Here is a 24,643-nt window from a genome sequence, read left to right on the forward strand (position 1 = left end):
TTTAAAAATCATTATTCTGAGAAAGAGTGTATAAGTTTCACTAGACTATCCAAAGTCTCCATAGTACACAAAAAAAGTTAATAACCACACATACAAAAGAAGATGAGAAAGCCTTAAAAATGATCATTGATTGCCCTTCTCTTCCATAGAAAGTCATCACTAAATAATACCTATATGCCTATATCCTCTCTACAACAACGCAAGGGTCAGGATTTCATACTAACAAGAGAGTTGTCAACTATCTGAATTGCTCAAAAAGATCTTTCTCATCAAATAAAGAAATGAGTGGAGTGCTTCTTTTAAAATATCAGCATCTTTTAAAGCAGCTTAAGCCTATTCCTTGTTACTTTTGTTTGGCTTTTTTTAAACCTTCATTTTATTTAATTTTTCAATTAAGTATTTGTTTTTTCTTCCTCTTCCCTATCCTTCTTCAAAAGAAAAACAAAACACTTTCAAAAATATACATGGTCAAAAAACTCAAATTCTTATAATTAATGTTCAAAAATATATGCCTTATTCCATACCACAAGTACATAAACTATGAGGAGTATGGGTCCATCATCAGTGATAATGACCATTGAATCGATCAGAATTGTTAATTAAGTCTATCAAAATGATTTGTCTTTACAATGTCATTGTTATTATAAATACCGTTCTCCTTGTTCTGCTCACTTTACTCTGCATCAGTTCATATGAGTCTTCCCAGGTTTCTCTAAAATCAGCACAATAGTATCTACCAAATTCATAATCTTTTTTCCCATTCCCAATTGATGGCCATATCCTTCTTTTTTAATTTTTTTGTCACTAATACATACAAGCTACTATAAATATTTTTGGTACAAATTAGTCTTTTTCTTTCTTTCCTACTCATTAGTCACACATCGATGATATGATTTCCATCAGACTGTTTTTCTTCTAGAGTTGATGGGAGGCACATTTCAGTTCAGTTTAAAGATGAAAAAAGGCTTAAAAAATCCTGGTTTATTTTATCAAATGAGGATGAACTCGCATTTCAGGCAGCAGGAAAGAAGCCCCTGTGGAGACACTGCTTAGTGACACTCCCTTGAAAATAGTGATTTTTGAAATATATTGTTTGAAGTTGTAATTACAAATGATAGTGTTCCAATAGGGAGTCACTTGGGCTGTGTTAGGGCTTCTTAAACTTTTTCCACTCATGACCTCTTTCCCTCCAAGAAATTTTTATGCAACACAAATTATATGGGTATATAATATAGGTATGCATGACAATAAATAATAAGTAAATTTATTTTAAAACAATTCTTTGATAATGCACACAATTTTATCCTTTATTAAAGATGAAAGCAAATTTGCAACTGGAAAAACTCCTGGTTTACAGTGAGTAAATAATTGTTCCATAATAATATCACAGGTTATCTCCATTAAAAGACAGAGCAATAGATCAAAAAAGTCTTGGAGAGGTTTTAGAACCCAAAGATCTGAGATGAGTTCCAGTTCTAATAGTTAATAGCTATATAACTCTAAATAAACACTTAATCTCTCTGAGCCTTTGTTTCCTTATCTATAAAATGGGAATGACAATATTTGCACTATTTACAGGCTCACAGAACCAAAGGTCCAGGAGCTTGGAAGTGATCTTCATGGTCATCTATTCCAACTTCTTCATTTTATAGCTGAAGGAACTGAGGCTAAGAGGCAAAATAACTTGCCTAAAAAATGCTATTTAGGATTGGTTTTTCATATTTAATTATTTCCTGTGGTTTCCATTTCTTACAGGGGGTGAAACATCAGAAACAGAATTACAACTCAGGTATTCTGGCTCCTTGCACTGTCCCACTCTGCCTTCCCTTCCTAGGGCTGTTGGGAGCAGAGGGCTCTCCTCTGGTAACCAGGTAACCCCCAACCTCATCTAGGCCTTCAGCTGCCCCTCCAGACTGGGCTGGGGCCAGGGCCTGGCTCCGACCCACTTCTGCTGTGCCTTGGGGAGAAGGAGCTGCTCTGTACTCCAGACACACCTCGCTTGGGGATACGACTGCCAAAGTGTGGATGCTTATCTCAGGGAGGAAGAGATGCCAGACAGTTATTACTGCTATTATTGCCGTTGTCCTTAACTGTCCATTATTCAGAAGTCCCTGAGCTTAGCACAGAGAAAAGTGCCTTCTGTACCCAAAGCTTAGAGAAAGACAGCTGGTACAGGACGAGCTCCAGTTCTACCACCTTTCTCTCACCCCTAGCGTGCCCAACATGTCCTACCAGGGACTCTGATGACTCTGTAGAATCTGCAAAATCACTGTCTACAGATTCCCATAGAAACCATCAAATGGGGGGGGAGGGGTTTCCTCTCCAAACACTCTGGAAGAACCCCAGTATTCAGGTAAAATAAAAGGGAACTTCTTTGAACCTCAGCCTTCTCATCTGTAAGCTAAAGGGTTTAGACTACATGGCCCTTCTCTAAGTCCTTTCCCAATTTCAATATTAGGAATATCTAGGCAAATTCTTCCTTATCAAAGCAATATAAGAAAGGCAAGAAGTCAAGAAAGCCAGTAAACATAGCCCAGACAAATGGAATCCTCCCTTTCACCTCCCTCCCATCACCCCTCCCACCAGGGTCAGCCAGATATGGGGATAAATAATTATGTCATTGTCAACCTTGTTACTGTTCTTCCATTGTCTCAAACTAAAGTCATGTATCTCTGACTCCTTCCTTTCCTCATGCCCTGTAATCAGTCAACAAGTGCTGTCAATTCTTTCAAAATATCTCTCAAAACTATTCCTTTTACTCCATCCTCTTTGTCTCCACCTTTGTCCAAGCCCTCATCACCTTGTATCTGAACTACAGTAATAAATAGCTTTCTAACTGGCTTCCAGTTCCCAATGTCTACTCCCTCCAATCCATCTTACACATCACAACCACATTAATCATCCTAATGGACTACTTTCATCATGTTCCTACCCTACCAAAAAACTTCAATGGTTCCCCACTGCCTAAAAAACTATGTCTGATTTCCCCATTCTGGTATTTACTATCCTCCCCATTCTGGCCCTAGTTTACATAAAGAAGCCTAACAAATGCTTTTTTTAAATCTCTTTTTTATTGATAGCTCTTTTTTTTCACATCCCATTCTTCCCCAAATATAGCCCTTCCTCAGCCATCCAGCAAGTCATCCCTTCTAACAAATATTAAAAAGAAAAAAAGGTAGATCAACAAAATGAACTGATCCATTAAACCTATTTAAGAGTAAGCACAATATTCCACACCCATGATTACCCTAGCTCTGCAAAGAAGAGTGAATTTTCCAACTCTGCTGCAGAGCCAGGCTTGGCCATTATAGTTCTACAGCATTGTTTTGTCTTGTTGGTTGTCTTTAATCTTTCTGTTTACATTGCCTTAATCAATTTTTTTTCTTATTTCACAATGTATATTACTTCACCATAAGTGCTCCATGCTTCTCGGCATTTTTCATATTTGAATTTCTTACATGTTCCACCAGTGAACAGGCAACTACTCTGCTACCAGTTCTTTCTTTGCTCAATAATCTTTTTGGCATATATATACCATGAAATCATAAAATGAGTTGGAGCTGGAAGAGACATAGTAATGGTGCTGGTAGGATTGTGAATTAGGCCAACCACTCTGGAAAGCCCTTTGGCATTATGGGGAAAGAGAGAGAGAGAGAGGAGAGAGAGAGAGAGAGAGAGAGAGAGAGAGAGAGAGGGAGGGAGGGAGGGAGAGAGAAACAGAGAGAGACAGAGAGAGAAAGAGACAAAGACAGAGACAGAGAGAGACAGAGAGAAAGAGAGAGAGAGAAAGAGAGGGAGGGAAAGAGGGAGGGAGGGGGAGAGAGAGAGAGACAGAAAGATTGAGAGAGAGAGGAAGAGAGGGAAGGAGAGAGAGGGAGGGAGGGAGGGAGAGGGAGAGAGACAGAGAGATGGAGGGGGAGAGAGACAGAGAGACAGACAGAGACAGACAGAGACAGAGACAGAAAGAGAGAGAGAGACAGACAGACAGAGAGACAGAGACAGAGAGAAAGAGATACAGAGAAACAGACAGAGAGACAGACATAGAGACAGAGGGCGAGAGACAAAGACAGAAACAGACACACACACACACATACACACACAGAGGATATGAATAACTGAAAAATGTCTATGCCCTTTGATACAAACAGAAAACTTGCTTTGAAGTATTATCAACTCCAGAGATGTCTTGTAGTTCAACTACATCATTTTACAAATGAGAAAAACTGAGGCTGACAGAGTTTAAAGCAGCTTGTCCAAGGTCACACAGAGAGAAGTAGAAGAAAGAATTTGAAGCCAGTTTTTCTAACCCCAAAATCAGTTCTCTATCTTGGTCAGTGGTTATGGACATTTTAATAATATTTCTGGTATGTTTCCAAATATTTTTCCAAAATAGTTTCACCAACAAACGATATTAGCAGATCATTTCTCAATTTTTTTTCCATCTTTTGTCACCTTTATCAAATATTGGGTCTGATGTGAAATATCAGAGTTGTTTTGAGCATTTCTCTTTGAGGAAAATTAATTTTAATGATGTATCATTAGATTATTGATATTAATTTGTAATATTTCCTTGTTAATGTTAACAAAGAGAAACTTTTCAAGGAAGATGAAATAATGAGGAAGAGTTAAGAACTCTTAACCTACATTCTTATTAAAATCACCAATCTGAATTAACTTTGCTTATCAGGGGAAATCGCAAGGATGTACTATCAGAAGGAAGATACCTGAATTTAAGGTGGTCTGGAACACTTGTTTGGGGGTCTTTGATCACCAAGAGATATCACTGACCTTGGTTTATTGATTGTTTTCTAGTCTAATTAATAAATCAATTTATCATGCCCCAAACTTTGTTTCTCAGAATTTCACCTGTGACATCTTAACTGTTAGCAGTTTGGAGAAATCTTTCATATGAGTAATAATAGTTTGTATTCTTCTTTAAAAACTTTGTTCATATATTTTGACCACTTATCCACTGGGAAATAGCTTTTGATTATCTATGTTTATGTCAATTCCTTGTATATCTTGGATAATATGCCATTAACAGAGATGTTTAAAGCAAGATTTCCCCCCAATACATCCTTACTCTCCCTGCATTGCTTTTGTTCTAGTAAATTTTTCAATTTTATAAAATTCAAATTATCTATTTAATCTTTTGTAATTTTGATTGTAATTGATTATAAATATTCACCCTGATCATACTTATGAAAAATATCCATCAACTATGATGATGATGATTAATTTTTTTATGGTGTTAAGTCTTTATTATCTACAATTCCCAAATATAGGCCCTTTACTTTAGCTAGTTCCCTGTTCCCTGAATGACTCATGCTCAATCTAATTCCAAGATTTTGTTCATTCTATTCTCCACCTTATTCCCTTTTAACTTGCTTCCCTCACCCTATGTCCTTCTCCCTGCCTATATAAATGTCCTCCTCTTGGCTAGGTGGTACAATAGATAGAGCACCAACCGTGAAATCAAGGAGGACTTAAATTCAAATTTGGTCTCAGACATTTGACACTAGCAGTGTGATCCTGGGGCAAGTCACTTAACTCCAATTGCCTCACAAAATAAACAAAATATAAAGCTAGCAAATTGGTTAAATCACTCTAAAAAAAAATTCTTCTCCTTAAAGCTCTAACCTAAGTCCCATCCCTTCACAGAATTCTTCCCACAACTGCAGTAAACCATAGTTATCTCCTTATCTACACTCCTATTGAACATACTTAAAAATCAGTACCATTTTCTTGAACACTCAATCACAGACTGATTGTATTATTATTTAACTGTTCGATATCTTTGTATGTCTGTTCTCCCCAGCTGAAATGTGGGCTCCAGAAAAACAGGGACCAGATCTTAATTACCTTTCCTGTGACCCAAAGGATTTAACCAGAGTGCTATTCAGATAGCAGGAGTTCAATAATTACACACTGAATGAATGAATGAATAAATGGAAGAAGGAAAGAAATGAGAACAAGAAGGAAAGAAACAAACATGAGGGAATGGAGAAGGGTAGGAAGTAGAAAGGAAGTGGCAGAGAGAGGGGAAAGGAAAGAGAGAGAGAGAAAGGAGTGAAGGTCATAATGACAATTACATCGACAAACTTTGTTCCTTTACAATCTCTTTGGAGATCATTCTTCTCATCCTGCTGTGAGAATGATGCTGGAACATCACAGTAAATTAAGGGAGATCCCTATAGCAAAAGGTAAATCGCTAAATATGGGATCTCCAATAGGATTTTTCTCAAGATTAATTTCCAGGTTAAGTTCTGCATGACTTCACATAGATAACTGATATCACATTTCTTGCTTTCTTAATGGGAGGAGGGTTTTGGAAGGAGAGAATTTGGAACTCAAAAATTTTTTTAAACAAATGTTAAAAATAAAATTTTTAAAGGAGTTATTTCCAGGTGTATAAGTTTGGATGATTACATATAAAGCAAAAGTAGTTCATCCATCTCAAAACAAAACAAACCTAACTAGATCTTATCATTGTTGCTCTCTGTTGCCCTATATCTGTCTTCTCCTTATCAATTAAAAGTGGAAACTAAAAAGGAAAAAAAGTGTAAAAGTCTCTGAGATTACCAATAATCTCTTAATTGCCAACTCTAATGACCTTTCCTTAATCCTCAGTCTTACTGGCCTCTCTAAAGCAGTTGACATGATTGACCTCTTTCTTCTCAGTTACTGTTCTTTCTGGGTTTTCATGACACTGTTCTGTCCCAGTTCTTCTCCTACCTCAATAATCTCTTTTTAATCTCATTCACTAACTCATCATCCATCTGTCCTTGAGGACAGCAGTTACTTTTGTTTTTTTTATATTGTATGCTTTGCATACCTAGCTAACTTAGCAAGGTAGTTGAAAAAGTAATCATTAATAGAATTTAAATAAAATAAAGTTTAAACAAACAATAAACGATATGCTTATTTGTTAAATTTGAAAATAAATAAATAATAAATCGATTCATTAATAATTCAACTAGAAGTTGGATGCCCACTTATCAGGAATGTTGTAGGGAGAATTTTAAATCAGAAACAGGGAGACTAGATGATCTTTGAAGTCTCTTTAAATTTTGAGATTTTATGATATTTGAGGAACTAAAATAAGTTTTCTGAGAAAAAAGTACTAGGTTTGGGGAGAAGGAGGTTAGGAAAGTGTCTGCATTCCCCATTCCTGGAATGTTGCCTTGGCATGGTAAATGTTTTAATGAATGTTAACTGTACTGAACTTAATTATATATGGACTGACAAAAAAGATAAATTAGGGACTGATTCTTATATACATAAAGAGAGAGATGTAATTTTTCCCTGTTACATGTAAAACAATTTTTTTTAACATTTGTTTTTAAAACTTTGAGTTCCAGATTCTCTTCGTTCCTCCTTCTCCACCCCACACTACTGAGAAGGCATATATGAAATTATGCAAATCATTTCTATAAAAGTCATGTTGCAAAAAAAACCCCACAGATTTCCTCAAAAAAACCCTCAAGAAAAATAAAGTAAAAATAAAGTATGAGTCTTTAAATAAGATATATTTTGATAATAATTTCTTTTAAGTATATTCAATTTATGCATCTTTTTTTAACCAAAACATTCTCACAACATAAATTATTACAACTCAAGTAAACACCCCCTTTAGAAATATAATAAGTATCACTCGAATGCAGGTATAAACTTTAGCATATACCTCCAGAGTCCCTGGTGCTTTATGTAGGCAGGAATAATTACCATAGCTAACCTTAATTTTCTTCTTTCTTCCCTTCATTTTTCTCACTATATCCTAGGCCCTGACTGCTGCTCAGCATTAACTTCTCATTTTATTACAATTCCAAAAGACAAATGGAAAATGCTATCCACATCCAGAGAAATAACTGATGAAGTGAAGATCAAAGCATACTATTTTCACTTTGGGGGAGTTTTGTTTCCATGTTTTTTTTTCCTTTTATTCTGTTTCTTGCACAACACAATGTGGAAATGTGTTATACATGATCACACATGTATAACCTATATCGGATTACTTGCCATCTTGGGGAGGGGGAAAATAAAGGGGAAAAGGAGGGGAGAAATTTGAAACTCAAAATCTTTCAAAAAATGAATGACAAAAATTATCTTTACATATAATTGGGGGCTTCTATTAAATAAAAACAAACAAACAAAACACTTTATATCTTATTTATCAGTAAACTTGCATGATTGGAAGGAGAAAGAAAAATGAATCTCACCTCCATGAGCAAAATGTCCTTGGAGCTCTGGGCTTGTACCTTTGGGTGCTGGACCTTCACTGCCACAGTTCTCCCATCATACAGCACAGCCTTGTGGACCTGGGCAAGGGAGGCAGCCCCGAGTGGGGTATCCTCAAAACTCTGAAATAGGTCCTGGATCTGTCCAGAGGGAGAAAGAAGGATGAAAGGAGTGAAAGGGTGGCCCAATTCAAGCTGTATAAACACCCTAAAACAAAGGAATCATCATCAACAATTCCCCTTCTCTCACAGGTGTTATCTGGGACCACCTAGGATTCCTTGGCTCTATCCAATTACATGGGCTCCTTTTTGGGAGACAGTCGGAGCTAGAGACAAAGAAGAGGGCCAGGTCTTTATTATCTGTAAAGTGATAACTCCTGAGACCCAGCCCCATATCACCATTTCAAACTGAATGTCCTATAGACAACTTAAGCTTAAAACATAATTATCTTTCTCTCTACTGAATTTCCCTGTTACTGCCAAAGTTACCACTTTCCACTCCCCTAGGCTCACGCCCTTGGAATCATTTTTGCCTCTTTCTTCCCATTCCTCCCATATTCCAACCCATCGCCAAATCTTGTTGTTTCTCCTTTCACAGCATCTCCAGCACGTCTCCTTCTCTCCACTCCTACTCCGTGTGGAGAGGGCCCTAATTCAGGCCCTCGTGGCCCCCTGCTCAGATCACTGCAACGTCTCCTGCCTGACTACCTTGCCTCATGCTTTTCCTGACTCCTCGGTTCTTCACATTGTCAAAATGACACCTTTAGGATCAAATATAAAGTTCTCGTTTGTATTTAAAACTTCTTCACAATCTGGCCCCATCCCATCTTTCCAGAGTTCTTGCACATGACTCCCTCTCCAAGTACTCTACAATCTGACCTATATGCTAATTTTCACACACCTTTGTATTGACTGTCTCTCAGGTCAGATTTCATTCTCCTGTTTGGAATTCCTGGTTTTCCCCAGATTCAGTTCAAATATCACCTTCTATATGAAGCTTTTTTAAGTTCCCATAAATGTTAGTGGTCTCTTTATCAAAACTTGAATTCATTTTATATGTATGTATATACACATTATATATATTCTGTGTATAAATATATATGTATATATTCAGCATATATATTTTCTATACATAAATATATACATGTGTTTTGTTGTTGTTCAGTCATTTTAAGTTACATTTGACTCTTTATGAACCTTTTTGGAGTTTCTTGGTAAAGATACTGAAATGGTTTGCTATTTCCTTTTCTAGCTCATTTTACAGATGAAGAAACTGAGGCAAAAGCAGTTAAGGGACTTGCCCAGGATCACAAAGCTACTAAGTGTCTGAGGTCAGATTTCAGCTTAGATTTTCTTGACTCCAGGCCAGTCCATCCACTCTGCCACCCATCCACTCAGCATTTATTTAGCACCCTCAACTTGTCAGCAATCATGTTAAGTATTAGGAATGTAAAGACAGTAATAAAACAATCCCTGACTCCAACCAACTTACATTTTAATACAGTTTGAAATAATGTGTACATATTTATTTTTTATACATTCATCTCTCTCTTTCTCTTTCTCCATATATACATATTTACATTCACATACATTCATATAAATAGCTAAGTTGAAACCCGGCCCCAGACACTTACTGAATGTGTAACCCTGGGCAAGTCACTTAACCTTTTTTGTCTCAGTTTCCTCATCTATAAAATGAACTAGAGAAGTAAATCGCAAACTACTCCTGAATCTTTGCCAGGAAAATCTCAAATGGGGTCACAAAGAGTTGGACATGACTGAAATGACTGAACATCAAATAAATGCTTGTTGGTTAAACTGGGTTTATATGTAATTGAAATAGAAAAATTATTTCTGGATTATCCACAACTGTATATTATCTCATCATATGAGTAATTTATCATTATCTATTGTTTCATGATATTAGCATCCCTCTCCTTAGTAATGTGATCATAAAGTGCTGATGAGTACGTGTGGCCTTGGATAATAATCAGACAGGATGAATTATATCTCTGCTAGTCTGTATAACTCTAAAATTCCCGGCCCGAGGTATAGAATCACATGTCATCTCCATTCACTAAGAATCAGCTTGGAGAATACAAGTGGCCCCCATCATCCCTGCTCCACAGCTCAGCCAAGTCTTACAGAGAGCTCTGGGCTAAAAGCCAGAAGGCTCCATTTTGGTTCTCATCTATAACCTTGACTCACTGAACATCCTCAGCTATACTTCTTCTATAGTTTCTCTGTCTGGAGAGGAGATGCTCTTTGATCTCCCATCCTCTGCTTCCTCTGGGATACTTGTAAGAGAAAGATGATATTATATAAGCAGAGAAGTTACTAAGAAATCTTCTTCACTAATGTGAGTAAAAAGCATACTTGATAGGGAGTCAAAACTTCTGGTTTGTGGTAACAAACTTCCTACTACTGAACAAATCATTTAATCTCTCTGAGTCTCTAGTTCTTCATTTACAGAAGAAGGGAATAGGATCAAACTGTTTCTAATGTTCCTTCATCTTTAAATTCTGTGATTCCATGTATAATATAATACAGGTACACAATGGGCAGGTACCTATAGTTTAGGTTTGAAAGAAGTAAAAAATGAGATATTTGTGAATTATTCAATTCCCAATTATTACTGAATAATTAAAGAGTTACTAAAAGGAACAGAGAGCATATTCAATAAAGATACTGCATTTAGCCTGGATAGACTCACCTTTCCCTTCCTCCTCCCCACTCTTGACTACATATAGAAACCTATCTGATCAGCAAGGCAGAAAATGGTGACCTAAGAGGTCTTGTTCTGTTAAGACAAAATTGCATGTTTTATGTTTTACAGGGTTTTAATGCCTTAAAGTGATCAGAAAGTCACAGGAAGGTACATCAGCAGAGGCTCAGTTTAAATATTAGCTTCCTGCATTAATCAAGTTTGGGGAATAACCTCCTTGACTTTTAAGAAAAGAAACAGGGTCCAAAATATATAGAGAACTGACTCAAATTTATAAAAAATCAAGCCATTCTCCAATTGATAAATGGTCAAAGGATATGAACAGACAATTTTCAGATGAAGAAATTGAAACTATTACCACTCACATGAAAGAGTGTTCCAAATCACTATTGATCAGAGAAATGCAAATTAAGACAACTCTGAGATATCACTACACTCCTGTCAGATTGGCTAAGATGACAGGAGGAGACAATGATGAATGTTGGAGGGGATGCGGGAAAACGGGGACATTGATGCATTGTTGGTGGAGTTGTGAACGAATCCAGCCATTCTGGAGAGCGATCTGGAATTATGCCAAAAAGTTATCAAACTGTGCATACCCTTTGATCCAGCAGTGTTTCTATTGGGCTTATACCCCAAAGAGATACTAAAAAAGGGAAGGGGACCTGTATGTGCCAAAATGTTTGTAGCAGCCCTGTTTGTAGTGGCTAGAAACTGGAAAATGAATGGATGCCCATCAATTGGAGAATGGCTGGGTAAATTGTGGTATATGAATGTTATGGAATATTATTGCTCTGTAAGGAATGACCAGCAGGATGAATACAGAGAGGCTTGGAGAGACCTACATGGACTGATGCTAAGTGAGATGAGCAGAACCAGGAGATCATTATACACTTCGACAACGATATTGTATGAGGATGTATTCTGATGGAAGTGGATTTCTCTGACAAAGAGACTTAACTGAGTTTCATTGGAGAAATGATGGACAGAAACAGCTACACCCAAAGAAGGAATACTGGGAAATGAATGTGAACTATTTGCATTTTTGATTTTCTTCCCGAGTTATTTTTACCTTCTGAATCCAATTCTCCCTGTGCAACAAGAGAACTGTTCGGTTCTGCAAATATGTATTGTATCTAGGATATACTGCAACATGTTTAGCATATATAGGACTGCTTGCCATCCTGGGGGGGGGGAGGAGGGAGGGAGGGGAAAAAACGAAACATAAGTGATTGCAAGGGATAATGTCGTGTAGAAATTATCCTGGCATGGATTCTGTCAATGCGAAGTTATTATTAAATAAAATAAAATTTATTATTAAAAAAAAAAAAAAAAAAAAAAAGAAAAGAAACAGGGTAAGCTATATGGAGTTGGCTAGGGGCAGCTAGGTGACATAATGGATAGTGTGCAAGGCCTGGAAATCAGGAAGACTCATCTTCCTGAGTTCAAATATGGTTTCAGATGCTTATTATGGAACCCTGGGCAAGTCACTTGTCTGCCTCAGTTTCCTCATCTGTAAAATGAGTTGGAGAAAGAAATGACAGACCACCCCAGTATCTTTGCCAAGAAAACCCCATAAGAGGTCATGAAGAGAAAGATATGATTGAAAAACAACAACAAAAAACTGGAAGTAATAATAGTACCTACTTCACAGGGCTATTAATGAGGATGAGGATCAAATGAGATAATATATGTAAAATTCAGCTGGACATGATTTACTCAACCCCAACAACAACAACTACCTATATGGGGTAAGAATGGGGAGGGTGAAGTTATGAATCCTACTGCAAAGTATAAACACCCCTTTAAAAAAAAAAAAACCTTTCATTTCTCAATGTTTCTGAGTTCCCACTGGGTTGGGTCAAGATTTCCATTTCTTCAATCTTAACTCACTGAAGAACAGAATATATATTTAGAGTTCTCCTAAGATGTCCAATCCCTTCACCCTATAGCACTGCTGCCTTTATCCTTCTCACTCTCCCTTCTCTGGCTGCAGAAGCCTTGTGCCCCTGTCATCCTGTCCCTTTGTTTTGCCAAGCCACACAGTTACTCCACTAATCTCTCCCCATAAATCATTCCCTTCAACCATTTCATCATTTTTGTGGCTTTTGCTGAACTCCTTCCCATTTGTCAACATATCACCAGGGAAGAAGGCCCTGGCAACGGGGAAAAAGGCCAAGGATCTGTTGCTATTTGGATAGGACTGCATTCCTCCATACAAAAGAGTCTGAGTTCCAAAGATGGCCTTTGGGTGATACACCCATTCCCTTTCCCCTTATTTCTACCTCCCCTCTGTCTCTGTCTCTGTCTCTCTCTCTCTTTGTCTGTCTGTCTGTCTCTCTCTCTCTCTCTCTTTATCATCCTGGTATACAGTGATAAATGTGCTGGATTTGGAATTAGAGAAGCTAGGTTCAAATCTAAATTCTGTTATCTACTAGCTTTGTGACTTGGGTCAATTAGTCACTTACCCTCTCTGGACCTCAGTTTCCTCATCTGGAAAATAAGAGGTTTAAACTAGATAACTTCTAAAGTCCCTTGCAGTTTTATGGTCTTATATTTCTTTTTCCAATTATTTTTGGTTCTGGGTTTGCTGGGAGACAAGATGCTTCCCATCTTATCCACACTCAAATAATAGCAACTGACTTTTAAGGTTTTATAAAATATTTTTCTTATAACGATCCCATGAGGTATATAGAGCAAATATTATTACTTTTGTTGAAAAAATAATAATCAACAATAGCTACCCTTTATATAGTTCTTTAAGGTTTGTAAAACTCTTTTCAAATATTACACCATTTTATCCTGATGACAACCCTTGAAGGTAAGTGTTATTATTATCTCTATTTTTTATAAGGAAACTGAGTCACTGGGAAGTTGAATGATTTGCTCAAGAACATAGACGTAGTAAGTATCTGAGAAAAGATTTCAACTCAAGGATTATTTTATCTGTCAGATCTGTGGAGAAGGGAAGAGTTTATGACTAAACAGGAGATAAGAGAAAATTATGAAATAGATAATTTTGATTATATTAAATTAAAAAGTTTTTACACAAAGCCAATGCAACAAAGATCAGAAGGGAAGCAGAAAGCTGGGAAATAGATTTCCCAGCTTTGTATCTGATAAAGATCTCATTTCTAAAATATATGGAGAACTACGCCAAAATTTATAAGAATACAAGTCATTCCCCAAATGACAAATGGCTGAAGGAAATAAACAGGCAGTTTTCAGATGAAAGCATTAAGTTATATATAGTCAGATGACAAAATGCTCTATATCACTATTGGTTAGAGAAATGCAAATTAAAACAACTTTGAGGTACCACCTTAATCTATCAGATTGGCTAAGATGACAGGAAAGATGTTGGAGAAGACATGGGAAAATTAGAACTTTAATGCGATGTTACTGGAGTTGTAAAGTGATCTAACCACTCTCAAGAGCAATCTGAAATTATGCTCAAAGGACCATAAAACTGTGTATACTTTTTGATTTAACAATACCATAGCAATATCCCAAAGAGATCATTAAAAAGGAAAAAGGACCCACGTGTTTAAAAAAAAAAAAAAGTCTTGTAGCAGTTCTTTTTGTGGTGGTAAAGAATTAGAAATTGAGGAAATACCCATTAATTGGGGCATGACTGAAGAAGTTATAGTAAATGAATGTAATGGAATACTATTATTCTCTAAGAAATGATGAGCAGGTAGATTTCAGAAAAAGACACATGAGCTGATGCTGAGTGAAGTGAATAGAACCAGGAGAACATCAGGCAGCAATACTGTATGATATTAACTTTAATAGACAGCTCTCCTCAGCAATACAATGATCCAAGACTATTCCAAAAGACTCATGATGGAAAATACTATCCATATCCAGAGAAAGAATCATGGAATTTTAATACAGATTGAAGCATATTATTTTCATTTTCATTTTGCTTTTTCTTTCTTGTGATTTTTTTCTTTTGTCCTGATTCATCTTTCACAACATGACTAATGTAGAAATATATTTCATATGATTATAAATCTATAATTTTCATCACATTGCTTGCCATCTTGGGGAAGGGAGAGGGAAAAGAAAAAAGAAGAAAAAAATTGGAAATATAAATCTTATAAAAAAGTAAATGCTTGTTGGTGGAGTTGTGAACAAATCCAACCATTCTGGAGAGCAATCTGGAATTATGCCCAAAAAATTATCAAATTGTGCATACCCTTTGATCCAGCAGTGTTTCTATTGGGCTTATACCCCAAAGAAATGCTAAAGAAGGGAAAGGGACCTGTATGTGCCAAAATGTTTGTAGCAGCCCTGTTTGTAGTGGCTAGAAACTGGAAAATGAATGGATGCCTATCAATTGGAGAATGGCTGGGTAAATTGTGGTATATGAATGTTATGGAATATTATTGTTCTGTAAGAAATGACCAGCAGGATGAATACAGAGAGGACTGGCGAGACTTACATGAACTGATGCTAAGTGAAATGAGCAGAATCAGGAGATCATTATACACTTCGACAACGATATTGTATGAGGACATATTTTGATGGAAGTGGATTTCTTTGACAAAGAGACCTAACTGAGTTTCAATTGATAAATGACGGACAAAAGCAGCTACACCCAAAGAAAGAACACTGGGAAATGAATGTGAACTATCTGCATTTTTGTTTTTCTTCCCGGGTTATTTATACCTTCTGAATCCAATTCTTCCTATGCAACAAGAGAACTGTTCGGTTCTGCAAACATACATTGTATCTAGGATATACTGCAACATACCTAACATCTATAGGACTGCTTGCCATCTAGGGGAGGGGGTGGAGGAAGGGAGGGGAAAAAAATCGGAACAGAAACGAGTGCAAGGGATAATGTTGTAAAAAAAATTACCCTGGCATGGATTCTGTCAATATAAAGTAATTATTAAATAAAAATTAAAAAAAAAAGTAAATGCTAAAACCTATCTTTATGTGTATATGTATAATTGGAAAAAATAAAATATGTTAAGTGGGAGTGAAGGGGAAGAAAGATTTCAACTTAGCTCTCTTTGACTCTAGGCCCAGTACTCTATTCACTGGGCCACCTAGCCACCATAAACAAAAATACCAAATGATAAAAAATAAAAAAAATAAGAGACAGGTTTAAATGACTTAGCAAACTTTAGAAGCACAACTCAATCTCAGAGCTTCAGAGCGCAAGAATAATGATTTTCAGTGTTCAGTGCGACAATCATTCTTTTTAAGTATGTCCAGTAGCAAGGATTCTCACTGTAGGACCCAGGATTTGAGATAGAAGATCTTTTTGATCATCCTTTAGTAGTCTTTTCTCTACTCACTGTTTTCCCATCTGACAAGAACCGATCAGAGTTTTCCTTTCAACAGGATAAACCCTTATTTCTCAATTCATTTTGTCTCCCAATCACTATTACTCTATGCTGATGCCCGCCAGCTGCTAATCTCAGGGAGAATAATTACAGATTTGGAAGTCTCAGCAAAAGTATTTCCTGCAGCTTCTATGAGTCCACATTCCTGGGCCTTTAGGAGGAATCTTCCTATGAGCAGAATAGGAAAAAGAGATGATTCTTTCTTAAGCTTCTGGAGGTAGAGTGCTCTACTCTATCTCACCTCATACCTTCAACAGGAGGAAAATACTGGACAGGAACCAGTGGGACAATGGGACAAGACATTTTTTAGAGGCACTAAAACAAAGCTGGGGGGAATATCAGACCTAGAAGAGTCCTAAATGCTGTCTAATCCAACCCCTTTATGCTGAGGGGATAAGGAAACTGGGATCCAGAAAAGTTATGACTTGGCTAAAGTCTCACAGATAGGTAAGCATAGAAGGGCAGGACTGGAACCTAGAGCTTAGAGGCTCTAGGACTCTTCAGTTATAGAGTGGTCAAAAAGACAGCTTGGCAGAAGAAGGCACTGGATTTATACTCAGGAACTAGCTTCAAAACCTAGCTCTGCCTCTTAGTACATGCATTTTCAGTTGCTTTCCAATTGTGGAGTTTTCTTGGCAGAGATACTGGAGTAGTTTGCCACTTCCTTCTCCAGCTCATTTTACAGATGGGGAAACTGAGGCAAACAGGCTTTCATGACTTGTCCAGGGCTAGTACTTAAGGCCACATTTGAACTCCAGGCCCAGCACTCTGCACACTACAGCATCACCTAGCTGCCCACTGCACCAGTGTGACCTTGGACAAATAATTTAATTTTTCTGGGGCTTAAAGAATCTTCTCTGAGGAGCAGAGCAAACCTAGATGACTTCCCAAGTAAGGATGCTCCAACTTTTGCAATGTCCTGGCTTTTCCCATTACTATATAATTTATCCCAATCCAACAGAAAGGAGTTTCTCTGAGACCTCTGGTGTTTTCTCAGGTAGCAGCAGAGTGCATTGCGGAGCAAGGTGCAAGAAGGGTTTTCCGGCAGGTATTGTACTCAATTCCTCACCTCCTGGCAGCTGTTCTCAGGTCTGTAAAACCTGAGAGAAGGAAGGGACCTTGGAGATCTCCATTCCTCATTTCCTGGCGGCCGCACTCGGAACTGTGAAAACTTCAAGATGGAAGGGACCTTAGGGATCATCCAATTTCCCCCAGAATGGAGAAATAAATCCCCCTCGGTGTGCAGAACATCAGCCAAACCTGCTTAGCGGGGTTCACCAACTGAACAAAGTTGTCAAGCCTTCTCCTCCGTCCAAGGAGGCATTTTATGATAGTACAGGGAAGGCGGCCAGGCTGCAAATCAGAGGATGTGCAGGTGCTGGAAATAAGAGCATCACCAATAGGTGACATTTCCATAAGCGCTCACAAGAGTTAGAGCAGGGAGGCTCCATGGAATAGTGGGACAAGGGCACAAGCTCAGAACTAGACGGCCTGACAGCGAGTCTTAGCTCCTCTGTTGTGAACTTTGGGCAAAGTCATTCAACTTCTCTTCTGTAAAATTAGGATCCCTAACCACCGATCTCATCTGGTAATTAATTGTAAAGATAAAAGTGAAATGATGTGTATATGAAGTATTTTATTTCCATAGAGTACCATACACATTTGTATTATGTCAACATCCTAATATGATGTTTTATGTAATATATGTTATTTCTGTAGTTGTTCAGTCACAGTCATGACTGATTTTTCATACCACCATGGACCTACCATCCACGGACTTTTCCTGATTCTGGAATGATCCTGTGGAGCAGCTATCTATGGGATTTTCTTGGTAAAGATACTAGAGTGGTCTACTATTTCCTTCTCCAGTTCACTTTACAGATAAGGAAACTGAGGCACACAGAATTAAGCGACTTGCTCAGGTTCACAGTGTCTGAACTCTGGTCTTGCTGACTACAGGCCTGGCCCTCTATCCCCTCTGCCATCTAGCTGGCCTTTATAATATATTGCTTTATATTATATAACAGGGAAATAGAGTGGGCCACAGACACTAGAATACTAGAATAAATTCCGCCTCTGACCCATTCTGGCTATGTGACCCCTGGGTAAGTCACCTGACCTTATCCTAGGCAACTCTAAGACTATAAACTGCAGAGAAGAGATAAATGGCACTGATGTGTGGTGATTTCTATGTAAGGAGATCCCTGTAAGAGTGAAACTTCTTCGTTCCTCTCTATCCTACAATCAGACTTCTCCATCTCTTCCTTCCTCTCTCCCCTTTTAGCTTCTTTAATGTGTTTTCTTTTCCATTAAAATGTAAACTCCTTCATGAAATGATGCTTAATGAAGTGAGTAGAACCAAGAGAACATCATACACAGCAACAACAAGATTATGTGAGGTGGCTCTTTTCAACAATGGAGTGATTCAGGCCAATTCCATTAGACTTGGGATGGAGAGAGCCATCTGCACCCAGAAAGAGTGAGTATGAATCACCACATAGTATTTTCACCTTTTTATTGTTTGCTTGCATTTTGTTTTCTTTCTCATTTTTGTTTTCCTTTTTGATCTGATTTTTCTTGTGCAGCATAATTGTGGAAATATGTATGGATGAATTGCACATGACTTGCTAGGGGAGGGAGTAGAGGGAATGAAGGGAAAAAAATTTGGAATACAAGGTTTTGCAAGGGTGAATGCTGAAAATTTTCTATGTATATGCTGAAAATTAAAAATTTTAATAAAATAAAATATATTTTAAAAATAAAATATAAGCTCTTTGAAGGCAGGGACTGTCGTTCCTTTTTTACTGAGATTTGTATTCCCAGACATTAGCACACTGCTTAGCACAGATGAAGTATTTAATTAATGTTGGTTGACTATCTGAAACTACAGATCCAACACATAATTTTTATTAAACAATCATTTTTTTGAGTTTCAAATTCTCTTCTTTCCTCCAGCCTCTTTCCCACCCCACTGAGAAGAAAAGCAATATGATATACATTATACATGCAACACATAATTTTTGAAAATTAAATTAGAGTGATAAGGTACACTAGGAACTATTCACAGAGGGGCAGTTAAGTAGAAAGAGGACTGAACTGGGAAATCTTGAGAAATATGTTGTAGGATTATAGGATTAAAGACATAGAGGTAAAAAGCACCTTCGGAATCCTCTAGTCAAATTTCTTTATTTTATTTGTTTTTAATCTTCTTAAAAAATTGATTTCATTGGTCTACAGAGCTCTAACTTTCTCTAGAAATGATGTTAGTAAAGTCAATACAGAACGAATCAATTTTTGGATGGCACAGTAGATACAGCACTGGACTTGGAGTTAGGAAGACGAGTTTAAAACTGGCCTCAGACACTTAAAAACTGTGTGATCCTTGGGAAATCACTTTAACCTCTCTCTGCCTCAGTTTTCTCAATTGTAAAATAGAGATAATAATAGAATCTATCTTCCAAATACTTGTTTCCTTACTTCCTTCTTTTCTTTTCCTTTCCTTTCTCCTCCCCTTTCCTTTTTCCCTCCCTCCTTCCCTTCCTTCCTTCCTTTCTTCCTTCCTTCCTGACAACTTATACTCTTATGAGAATTGCTTGGGATTACTGAGAAGTTAAATGGCTTAGACAAAGTTTCAAAGCCACTAAGTGCCAGATGCAGATCTTTCTGACCTTGATGACAGCTATTCCCACTTTATCTTACAGATGAGGAAACTGAGATCCCAAGATATTAAAATGATGGTCCAAAATCATATGAACAGTAAGGGGCAAATGAGGGAACAAAAATCAGGTCCACTGACTCCCAATCCACAGCTAGTTTTATTATGCCTCCCTGTGGCTCTCATTTCTAATAAACATCCTTTCCCCCAAAGACTTAAAGCCAATACTTAGAAGGGATCCCCCACCCACACTCCATAACGTTCAGGGGAAGGAAGAGGGGAGGGAAGAGGGCTTCAGGAGATATTATCCCCTTCTGTCCCTTACAACAAGCCAGAGCTTTGGAATTAGCACCAGATCCCTAAAATGAATCAATGACAGCAAAGGGTGAGGAAGAACAGCATATAAGTCCTTTGAGGGCCAGCTACACTATCCACCTCTTATATAGAACTGTTCTTTCTCTCATTTTTAGGAAATCATAACACGCACACATACACACACACACACACACACACACACACACACACACACACACACACACGATAATTTATTGCTAGTGCCATGTTCCTAGCTGGCTTTATAAAAAGGTAATTAAAGACTGGCGCTGCAGCCTATAATTAAATATGAATAAAACGTCTCCAAATGGAACCTTGATGCAAGGTGTTCTTTGGAAATGCTTTATGCTGATGGACAGCAGGGAAAAAAAAACAGAAGGCCCTGTCCCTAAAATCGGGTTTTTTCCTCCAGTACAGCTAAAAACAAATGCCCTCCCCCCACCTAATCTTCTAATTCACCTCCCCAAATCCTTTCAGCAGCAACCATTAGAAGAAACAAATTGCAGTATTTACAACAATTAGATTCAAACTAGGCCCTCAGCTGTCCCTAGTCATTCACCAGAGGCTGGTCTTGATTTCTTAGGGTTTTGCTTTTCCTTCCCCACCCCCCACTCTCCACCGGAGGCCTCCGCCACCTCCCACCTTCCATTCTGGTGGCAAAATCAATTAAATAAAACAACTACATTTTTAAATGACTAGTTTTTTTGTTTGTTTGTTTTTAATTACTGTTGTTCCATGATTCAAATTTATTGATGTCCCTGTCTACAAAAAGAAAAACAATAGGAAAGAAATTTCTTTCCATTCTTTCCTTTCCCCACTACGGTTTTTGCAAAAGTAGAAAAAGTGCTCAAGTTTAAAAAAATAAATGTTTTATTCCTCTAAGATTTGGCAAGGATTTCAGCTAGCTTACAAAAAACAAGCATAGACAGGAGATAGGGTACCTTAAGTTGGTGAAATCTTTCACTTCTGTGTCATACCACCATTAAAAGAATCTCTATTGTGACCTGATAGGACCATTCTGGAGAGCAATTTGGAACTATACCCAAAGGGCTATCAAAATGTGTATATCCTTTGTGTCTCTCCTGGGTTTGTGTCCCAAAGAGATCCTAGAAAGGGAAAAGGACCCACATGTGCAAAATTGTCTGTAGCAGCCCTGTTTGTAGTGGCTAGAAACTGGAAACTGAGTGGATGACCATCAGTTGGAGAATGGCTGAATGAGTTATGGTATATTAATGTTATGGAATATTATTATTCTGTAAGAAATGACCATCAGGATGATTTCAGAAAGGTCTGGAGAGAGAGATTTACATGAACTGATGCTAAGTGAAGGGAACAGAACCAGGAGATCATTATACACGGCAACAACAAAACTATGTGAAAATCAATTCTAATGGATTTGGCTCTTTTCAATTTTCAATGAGGTGATTCAGGCCAATTTCAAAAGACTTGTAATGGAGAGAGCCCACTGTACATCCAGAAAGAGGACTGTTGGGATTGAATAGAGATCACAACATAATATTTTCACCTTTTTTTTTTTTAACCTTTTTGATATAATTTTTCTTGTAGAGCATGATAAATGTAGAAATATAGCTAGAAGAATTGCACATGTTTAACACAAGGTTTTGGAAAGGTGAATGTTGAAAACCATTTGTATGTATTTTTAAAATAAAAATGTATTACTTAACATGAATTGGTCAACTTGCCATCTGGGGGAGGGGATGGGGAGGAGGGGAAAAATCGGAACAAAAGGTTTGACAATTGTCAATGCTATAAAATTACCCATGCATATAACTTGTAAAATAAAAAGCTATAATTAAAAAAATTTTTTTAAATAAAAATATATTATTAAAAAGAGAGAATCTCCAGAAAGCTGACAATTAGAAATGTGAGTTCCTTGACTCAAGGGACCATTTTTTTTTTTTTTAGTCTTTCATTATATCCTTAGAAACTGACAATATAGTAGGCATATATTTATATATTTATATTTATATATTGATAAATGCTGACTGGCCATACAAATTCCCACATTATCACATAAGGTGATATGTATCCAGGGGCTACTCCTTTGAATTCTCAGTGTCTAAAAAGTATCTGAACAAATATACAAATGCCTCTCCATTACAGTCAGACTTTTATGATTAGAAGAGACTCAAGGGTTATCTAGATTAAGCCTTCCTGAAACATGAATCTCTTCCAAATCTTTAACAACTGGACATCCAATTTCTTTTTTTTTTTTTTTACTTTTTATTGACAGAACCCATGCCAGGGTAATTTTTTACAACATTATCCCTTGCACTCACTTCTGTTCTGATTTTTCCCCTCCCTCCCTCCACCCCCTCCCCCAGATGGCAAGCAGTCCTTTACATATTAAATAGGTTACAGTATATCCTAGATACAATATATGTGTGCAGAACCGAACAGTTCTCTTGTTGCACAGGGAGAATTGGATTCAGAAGGTATAAATAACCCAGGAAGAAAAACAAAAATGCAAGCAGTTTATATTCATTTCCCAGTGTTCTTTCTCTGGGTGTAGCTGCTTCTGTCCATCTTTGATCAATTAAAGCTCTCTTTATCAAAGAGATCCACTTCCATCAGAATACATCCTCAAACAGTATCATTGTTAAGGTATATAATGATCTCCTGGTTCTGCTCATTTCACTTAGCATCAGTTCATGTAAGTCTCGCCAATCCTCTCTGTATTCGTCCTGCTGGTCATTCCTTACAGAACAATAATATTCCATAACATTCATATACCACAATTTACCCAACCATTCTCCAATTGATGGGCATCCATTCATTTTCCAGCTTCTAGCCACTACAAAGAGGACATCCAGTTTCTGATGAAAGAAATCAATGATAAGGAACCCACTGCCTCCTTAGGCAGTCCATTCTACTAACAATAGAAATTATTATAAAAAATTTTTCTCCTATTAAGCCAAAAATCTGTCTCTTCACAGCTTCTATTCATAAACTAAGAAGAAAAAGTCTACTTGTTCTTCTATGAAGCAGAGAAGAGTTATGAGTTTGAATCCTCTGATGCTTATATGTAACCTTGAAAAAATGACAACCTCCATGGGTTTAGGAATTCTTATCTCTAAAATAAAGGAGTTGGTATGATAGTTTCTTAGATCTTTTCAACAATGAGGTGATTCAAGGCAATTCCAAGACACTTGGAATGGGACAGAAAGTATCATCCACATCTAGAGAGAGAACTACGGAGACAGAATGTGGGTCAAAACATAGTATTTTAATTTTTTGTGTGTAAGGTTTGTTTGCTTGTTGTTTGTTTTTTTCTTGTGTTTCTTTCCTTTTGATTTTTCTTGGAAAGCATGATAAATATGAAAATTTAGAAGAATTGCGTGTTTAATTTATATTGGGTTGCTTGCTGTCTTGGGGAGGGGGGAGGAGAGGGAGAAAAATTTGGAACACAAGGTTTTGCAAAGATGAATGCTGAAAACTATTTTTATATGTATTTTAAAAAACAAAATAGTATTAAAAAATAAAGGAGTTGGATTATATGGTCTTTGAGGTCCCTCCTGGCCCATACCTATGTCCCCTCAAATATTGAAGACAACCATCATGTGTCTCTTTATAACTTCTCTTCAAGATAGATGTCAACCAATCCACATATGACATGGTTTCTAGTCCTCCTATTCCAGTCATCCAACTTGTCTCTGCCAAAATACTGCATCTAAATGTATTTTCAGCCAGCCTGGGAGAACTCAAGAGGCAGCCATTACTTTCTAGGGCAGGAGTGCTTAATCTGGGGTCCATGGATTCTTGAGGGATTGTGGATAAACTACAGGACATCCATGTACTTGGATAGAAAAAAAAGCATCTTTATTTTCATTAACTTCTAAGTGAAACTTAGCATTTCCTGCCACTGTGAACTTTTTAGAGAAAGCATTATTCTGAGGAGGGGCCCAAACTGCCAAAAGGACCTGTGACAAAATAAAACAGTTAAGAATCTCTGGCTGCGGGGCTGTTCGGATAGCCGTGAGATGGGCAACAGAGAGGGGTCTCCTCACGTTCTCTTCCCTACCAGCTGGGCCACTCTCTGCCCTCACCTGTCACCTGTCAGAGAGCCATAGGTAAGAGAAGGGAGGGAGGAAACACTCCTAATGCACCTGACAGAAACTGAAGGCGGCTTGGCTACAGCAGAATCAGTGCTATGTTAACCAGAAGCAGAAATGAGCCTCACCTGCTGGGCACAAATGGTTACCACTCAGGGGCTGAGTAAACGGCTGGCTTCAGGCAGCCTGAGCCACATGCCAGGCAGGTTACTATGGCACCAGCAAACAACATCTGGCTGGCGAGGTCACAAGCTGCCCCA

At 37.5% G+C, this 24,643-nt stretch overlaps 1 protein-coding gene across 7 annotated transcripts in view; it reads right to left on the reverse strand.

Annotated features, from left to right (window-relative positions):
- The window catches only part of ADCK1 (aarF domain containing kinase 1), a 192,523-nt gene that overhangs the window by 49,142 nt on the left and 118,738 nt on the right, over window positions 1-24,643 (reverse strand). For all 7 annotated transcript variants that reach the window (XM_051977503.1, XM_051977505.1, XM_051977504.1 and 4 more), the window contains one exon: window positions 8,220-8,378. In XM_051977503.1, the coding sequence (XP_051833463.1) occupies window positions 8,220-8,378 (159 nt within the window). The remainder of the gene's footprint in view (window positions 1-8,219; window positions 8,379-24,643) is intronic.

This window comes from Antechinus flavipes, chromosome 2 (assembly GCF_016432865.1).
Source record: "Antechinus flavipes isolate AdamAnt ecotype Samford, QLD, Australia chromosome 2, AdamAnt_v2, whole genome shotgun sequence".
In the NCBI taxonomy this organism is placed as follows: domain Eukaryota; kingdom Metazoa; phylum Chordata; class Mammalia; order Dasyuromorphia; family Dasyuridae; genus Antechinus; species Antechinus flavipes.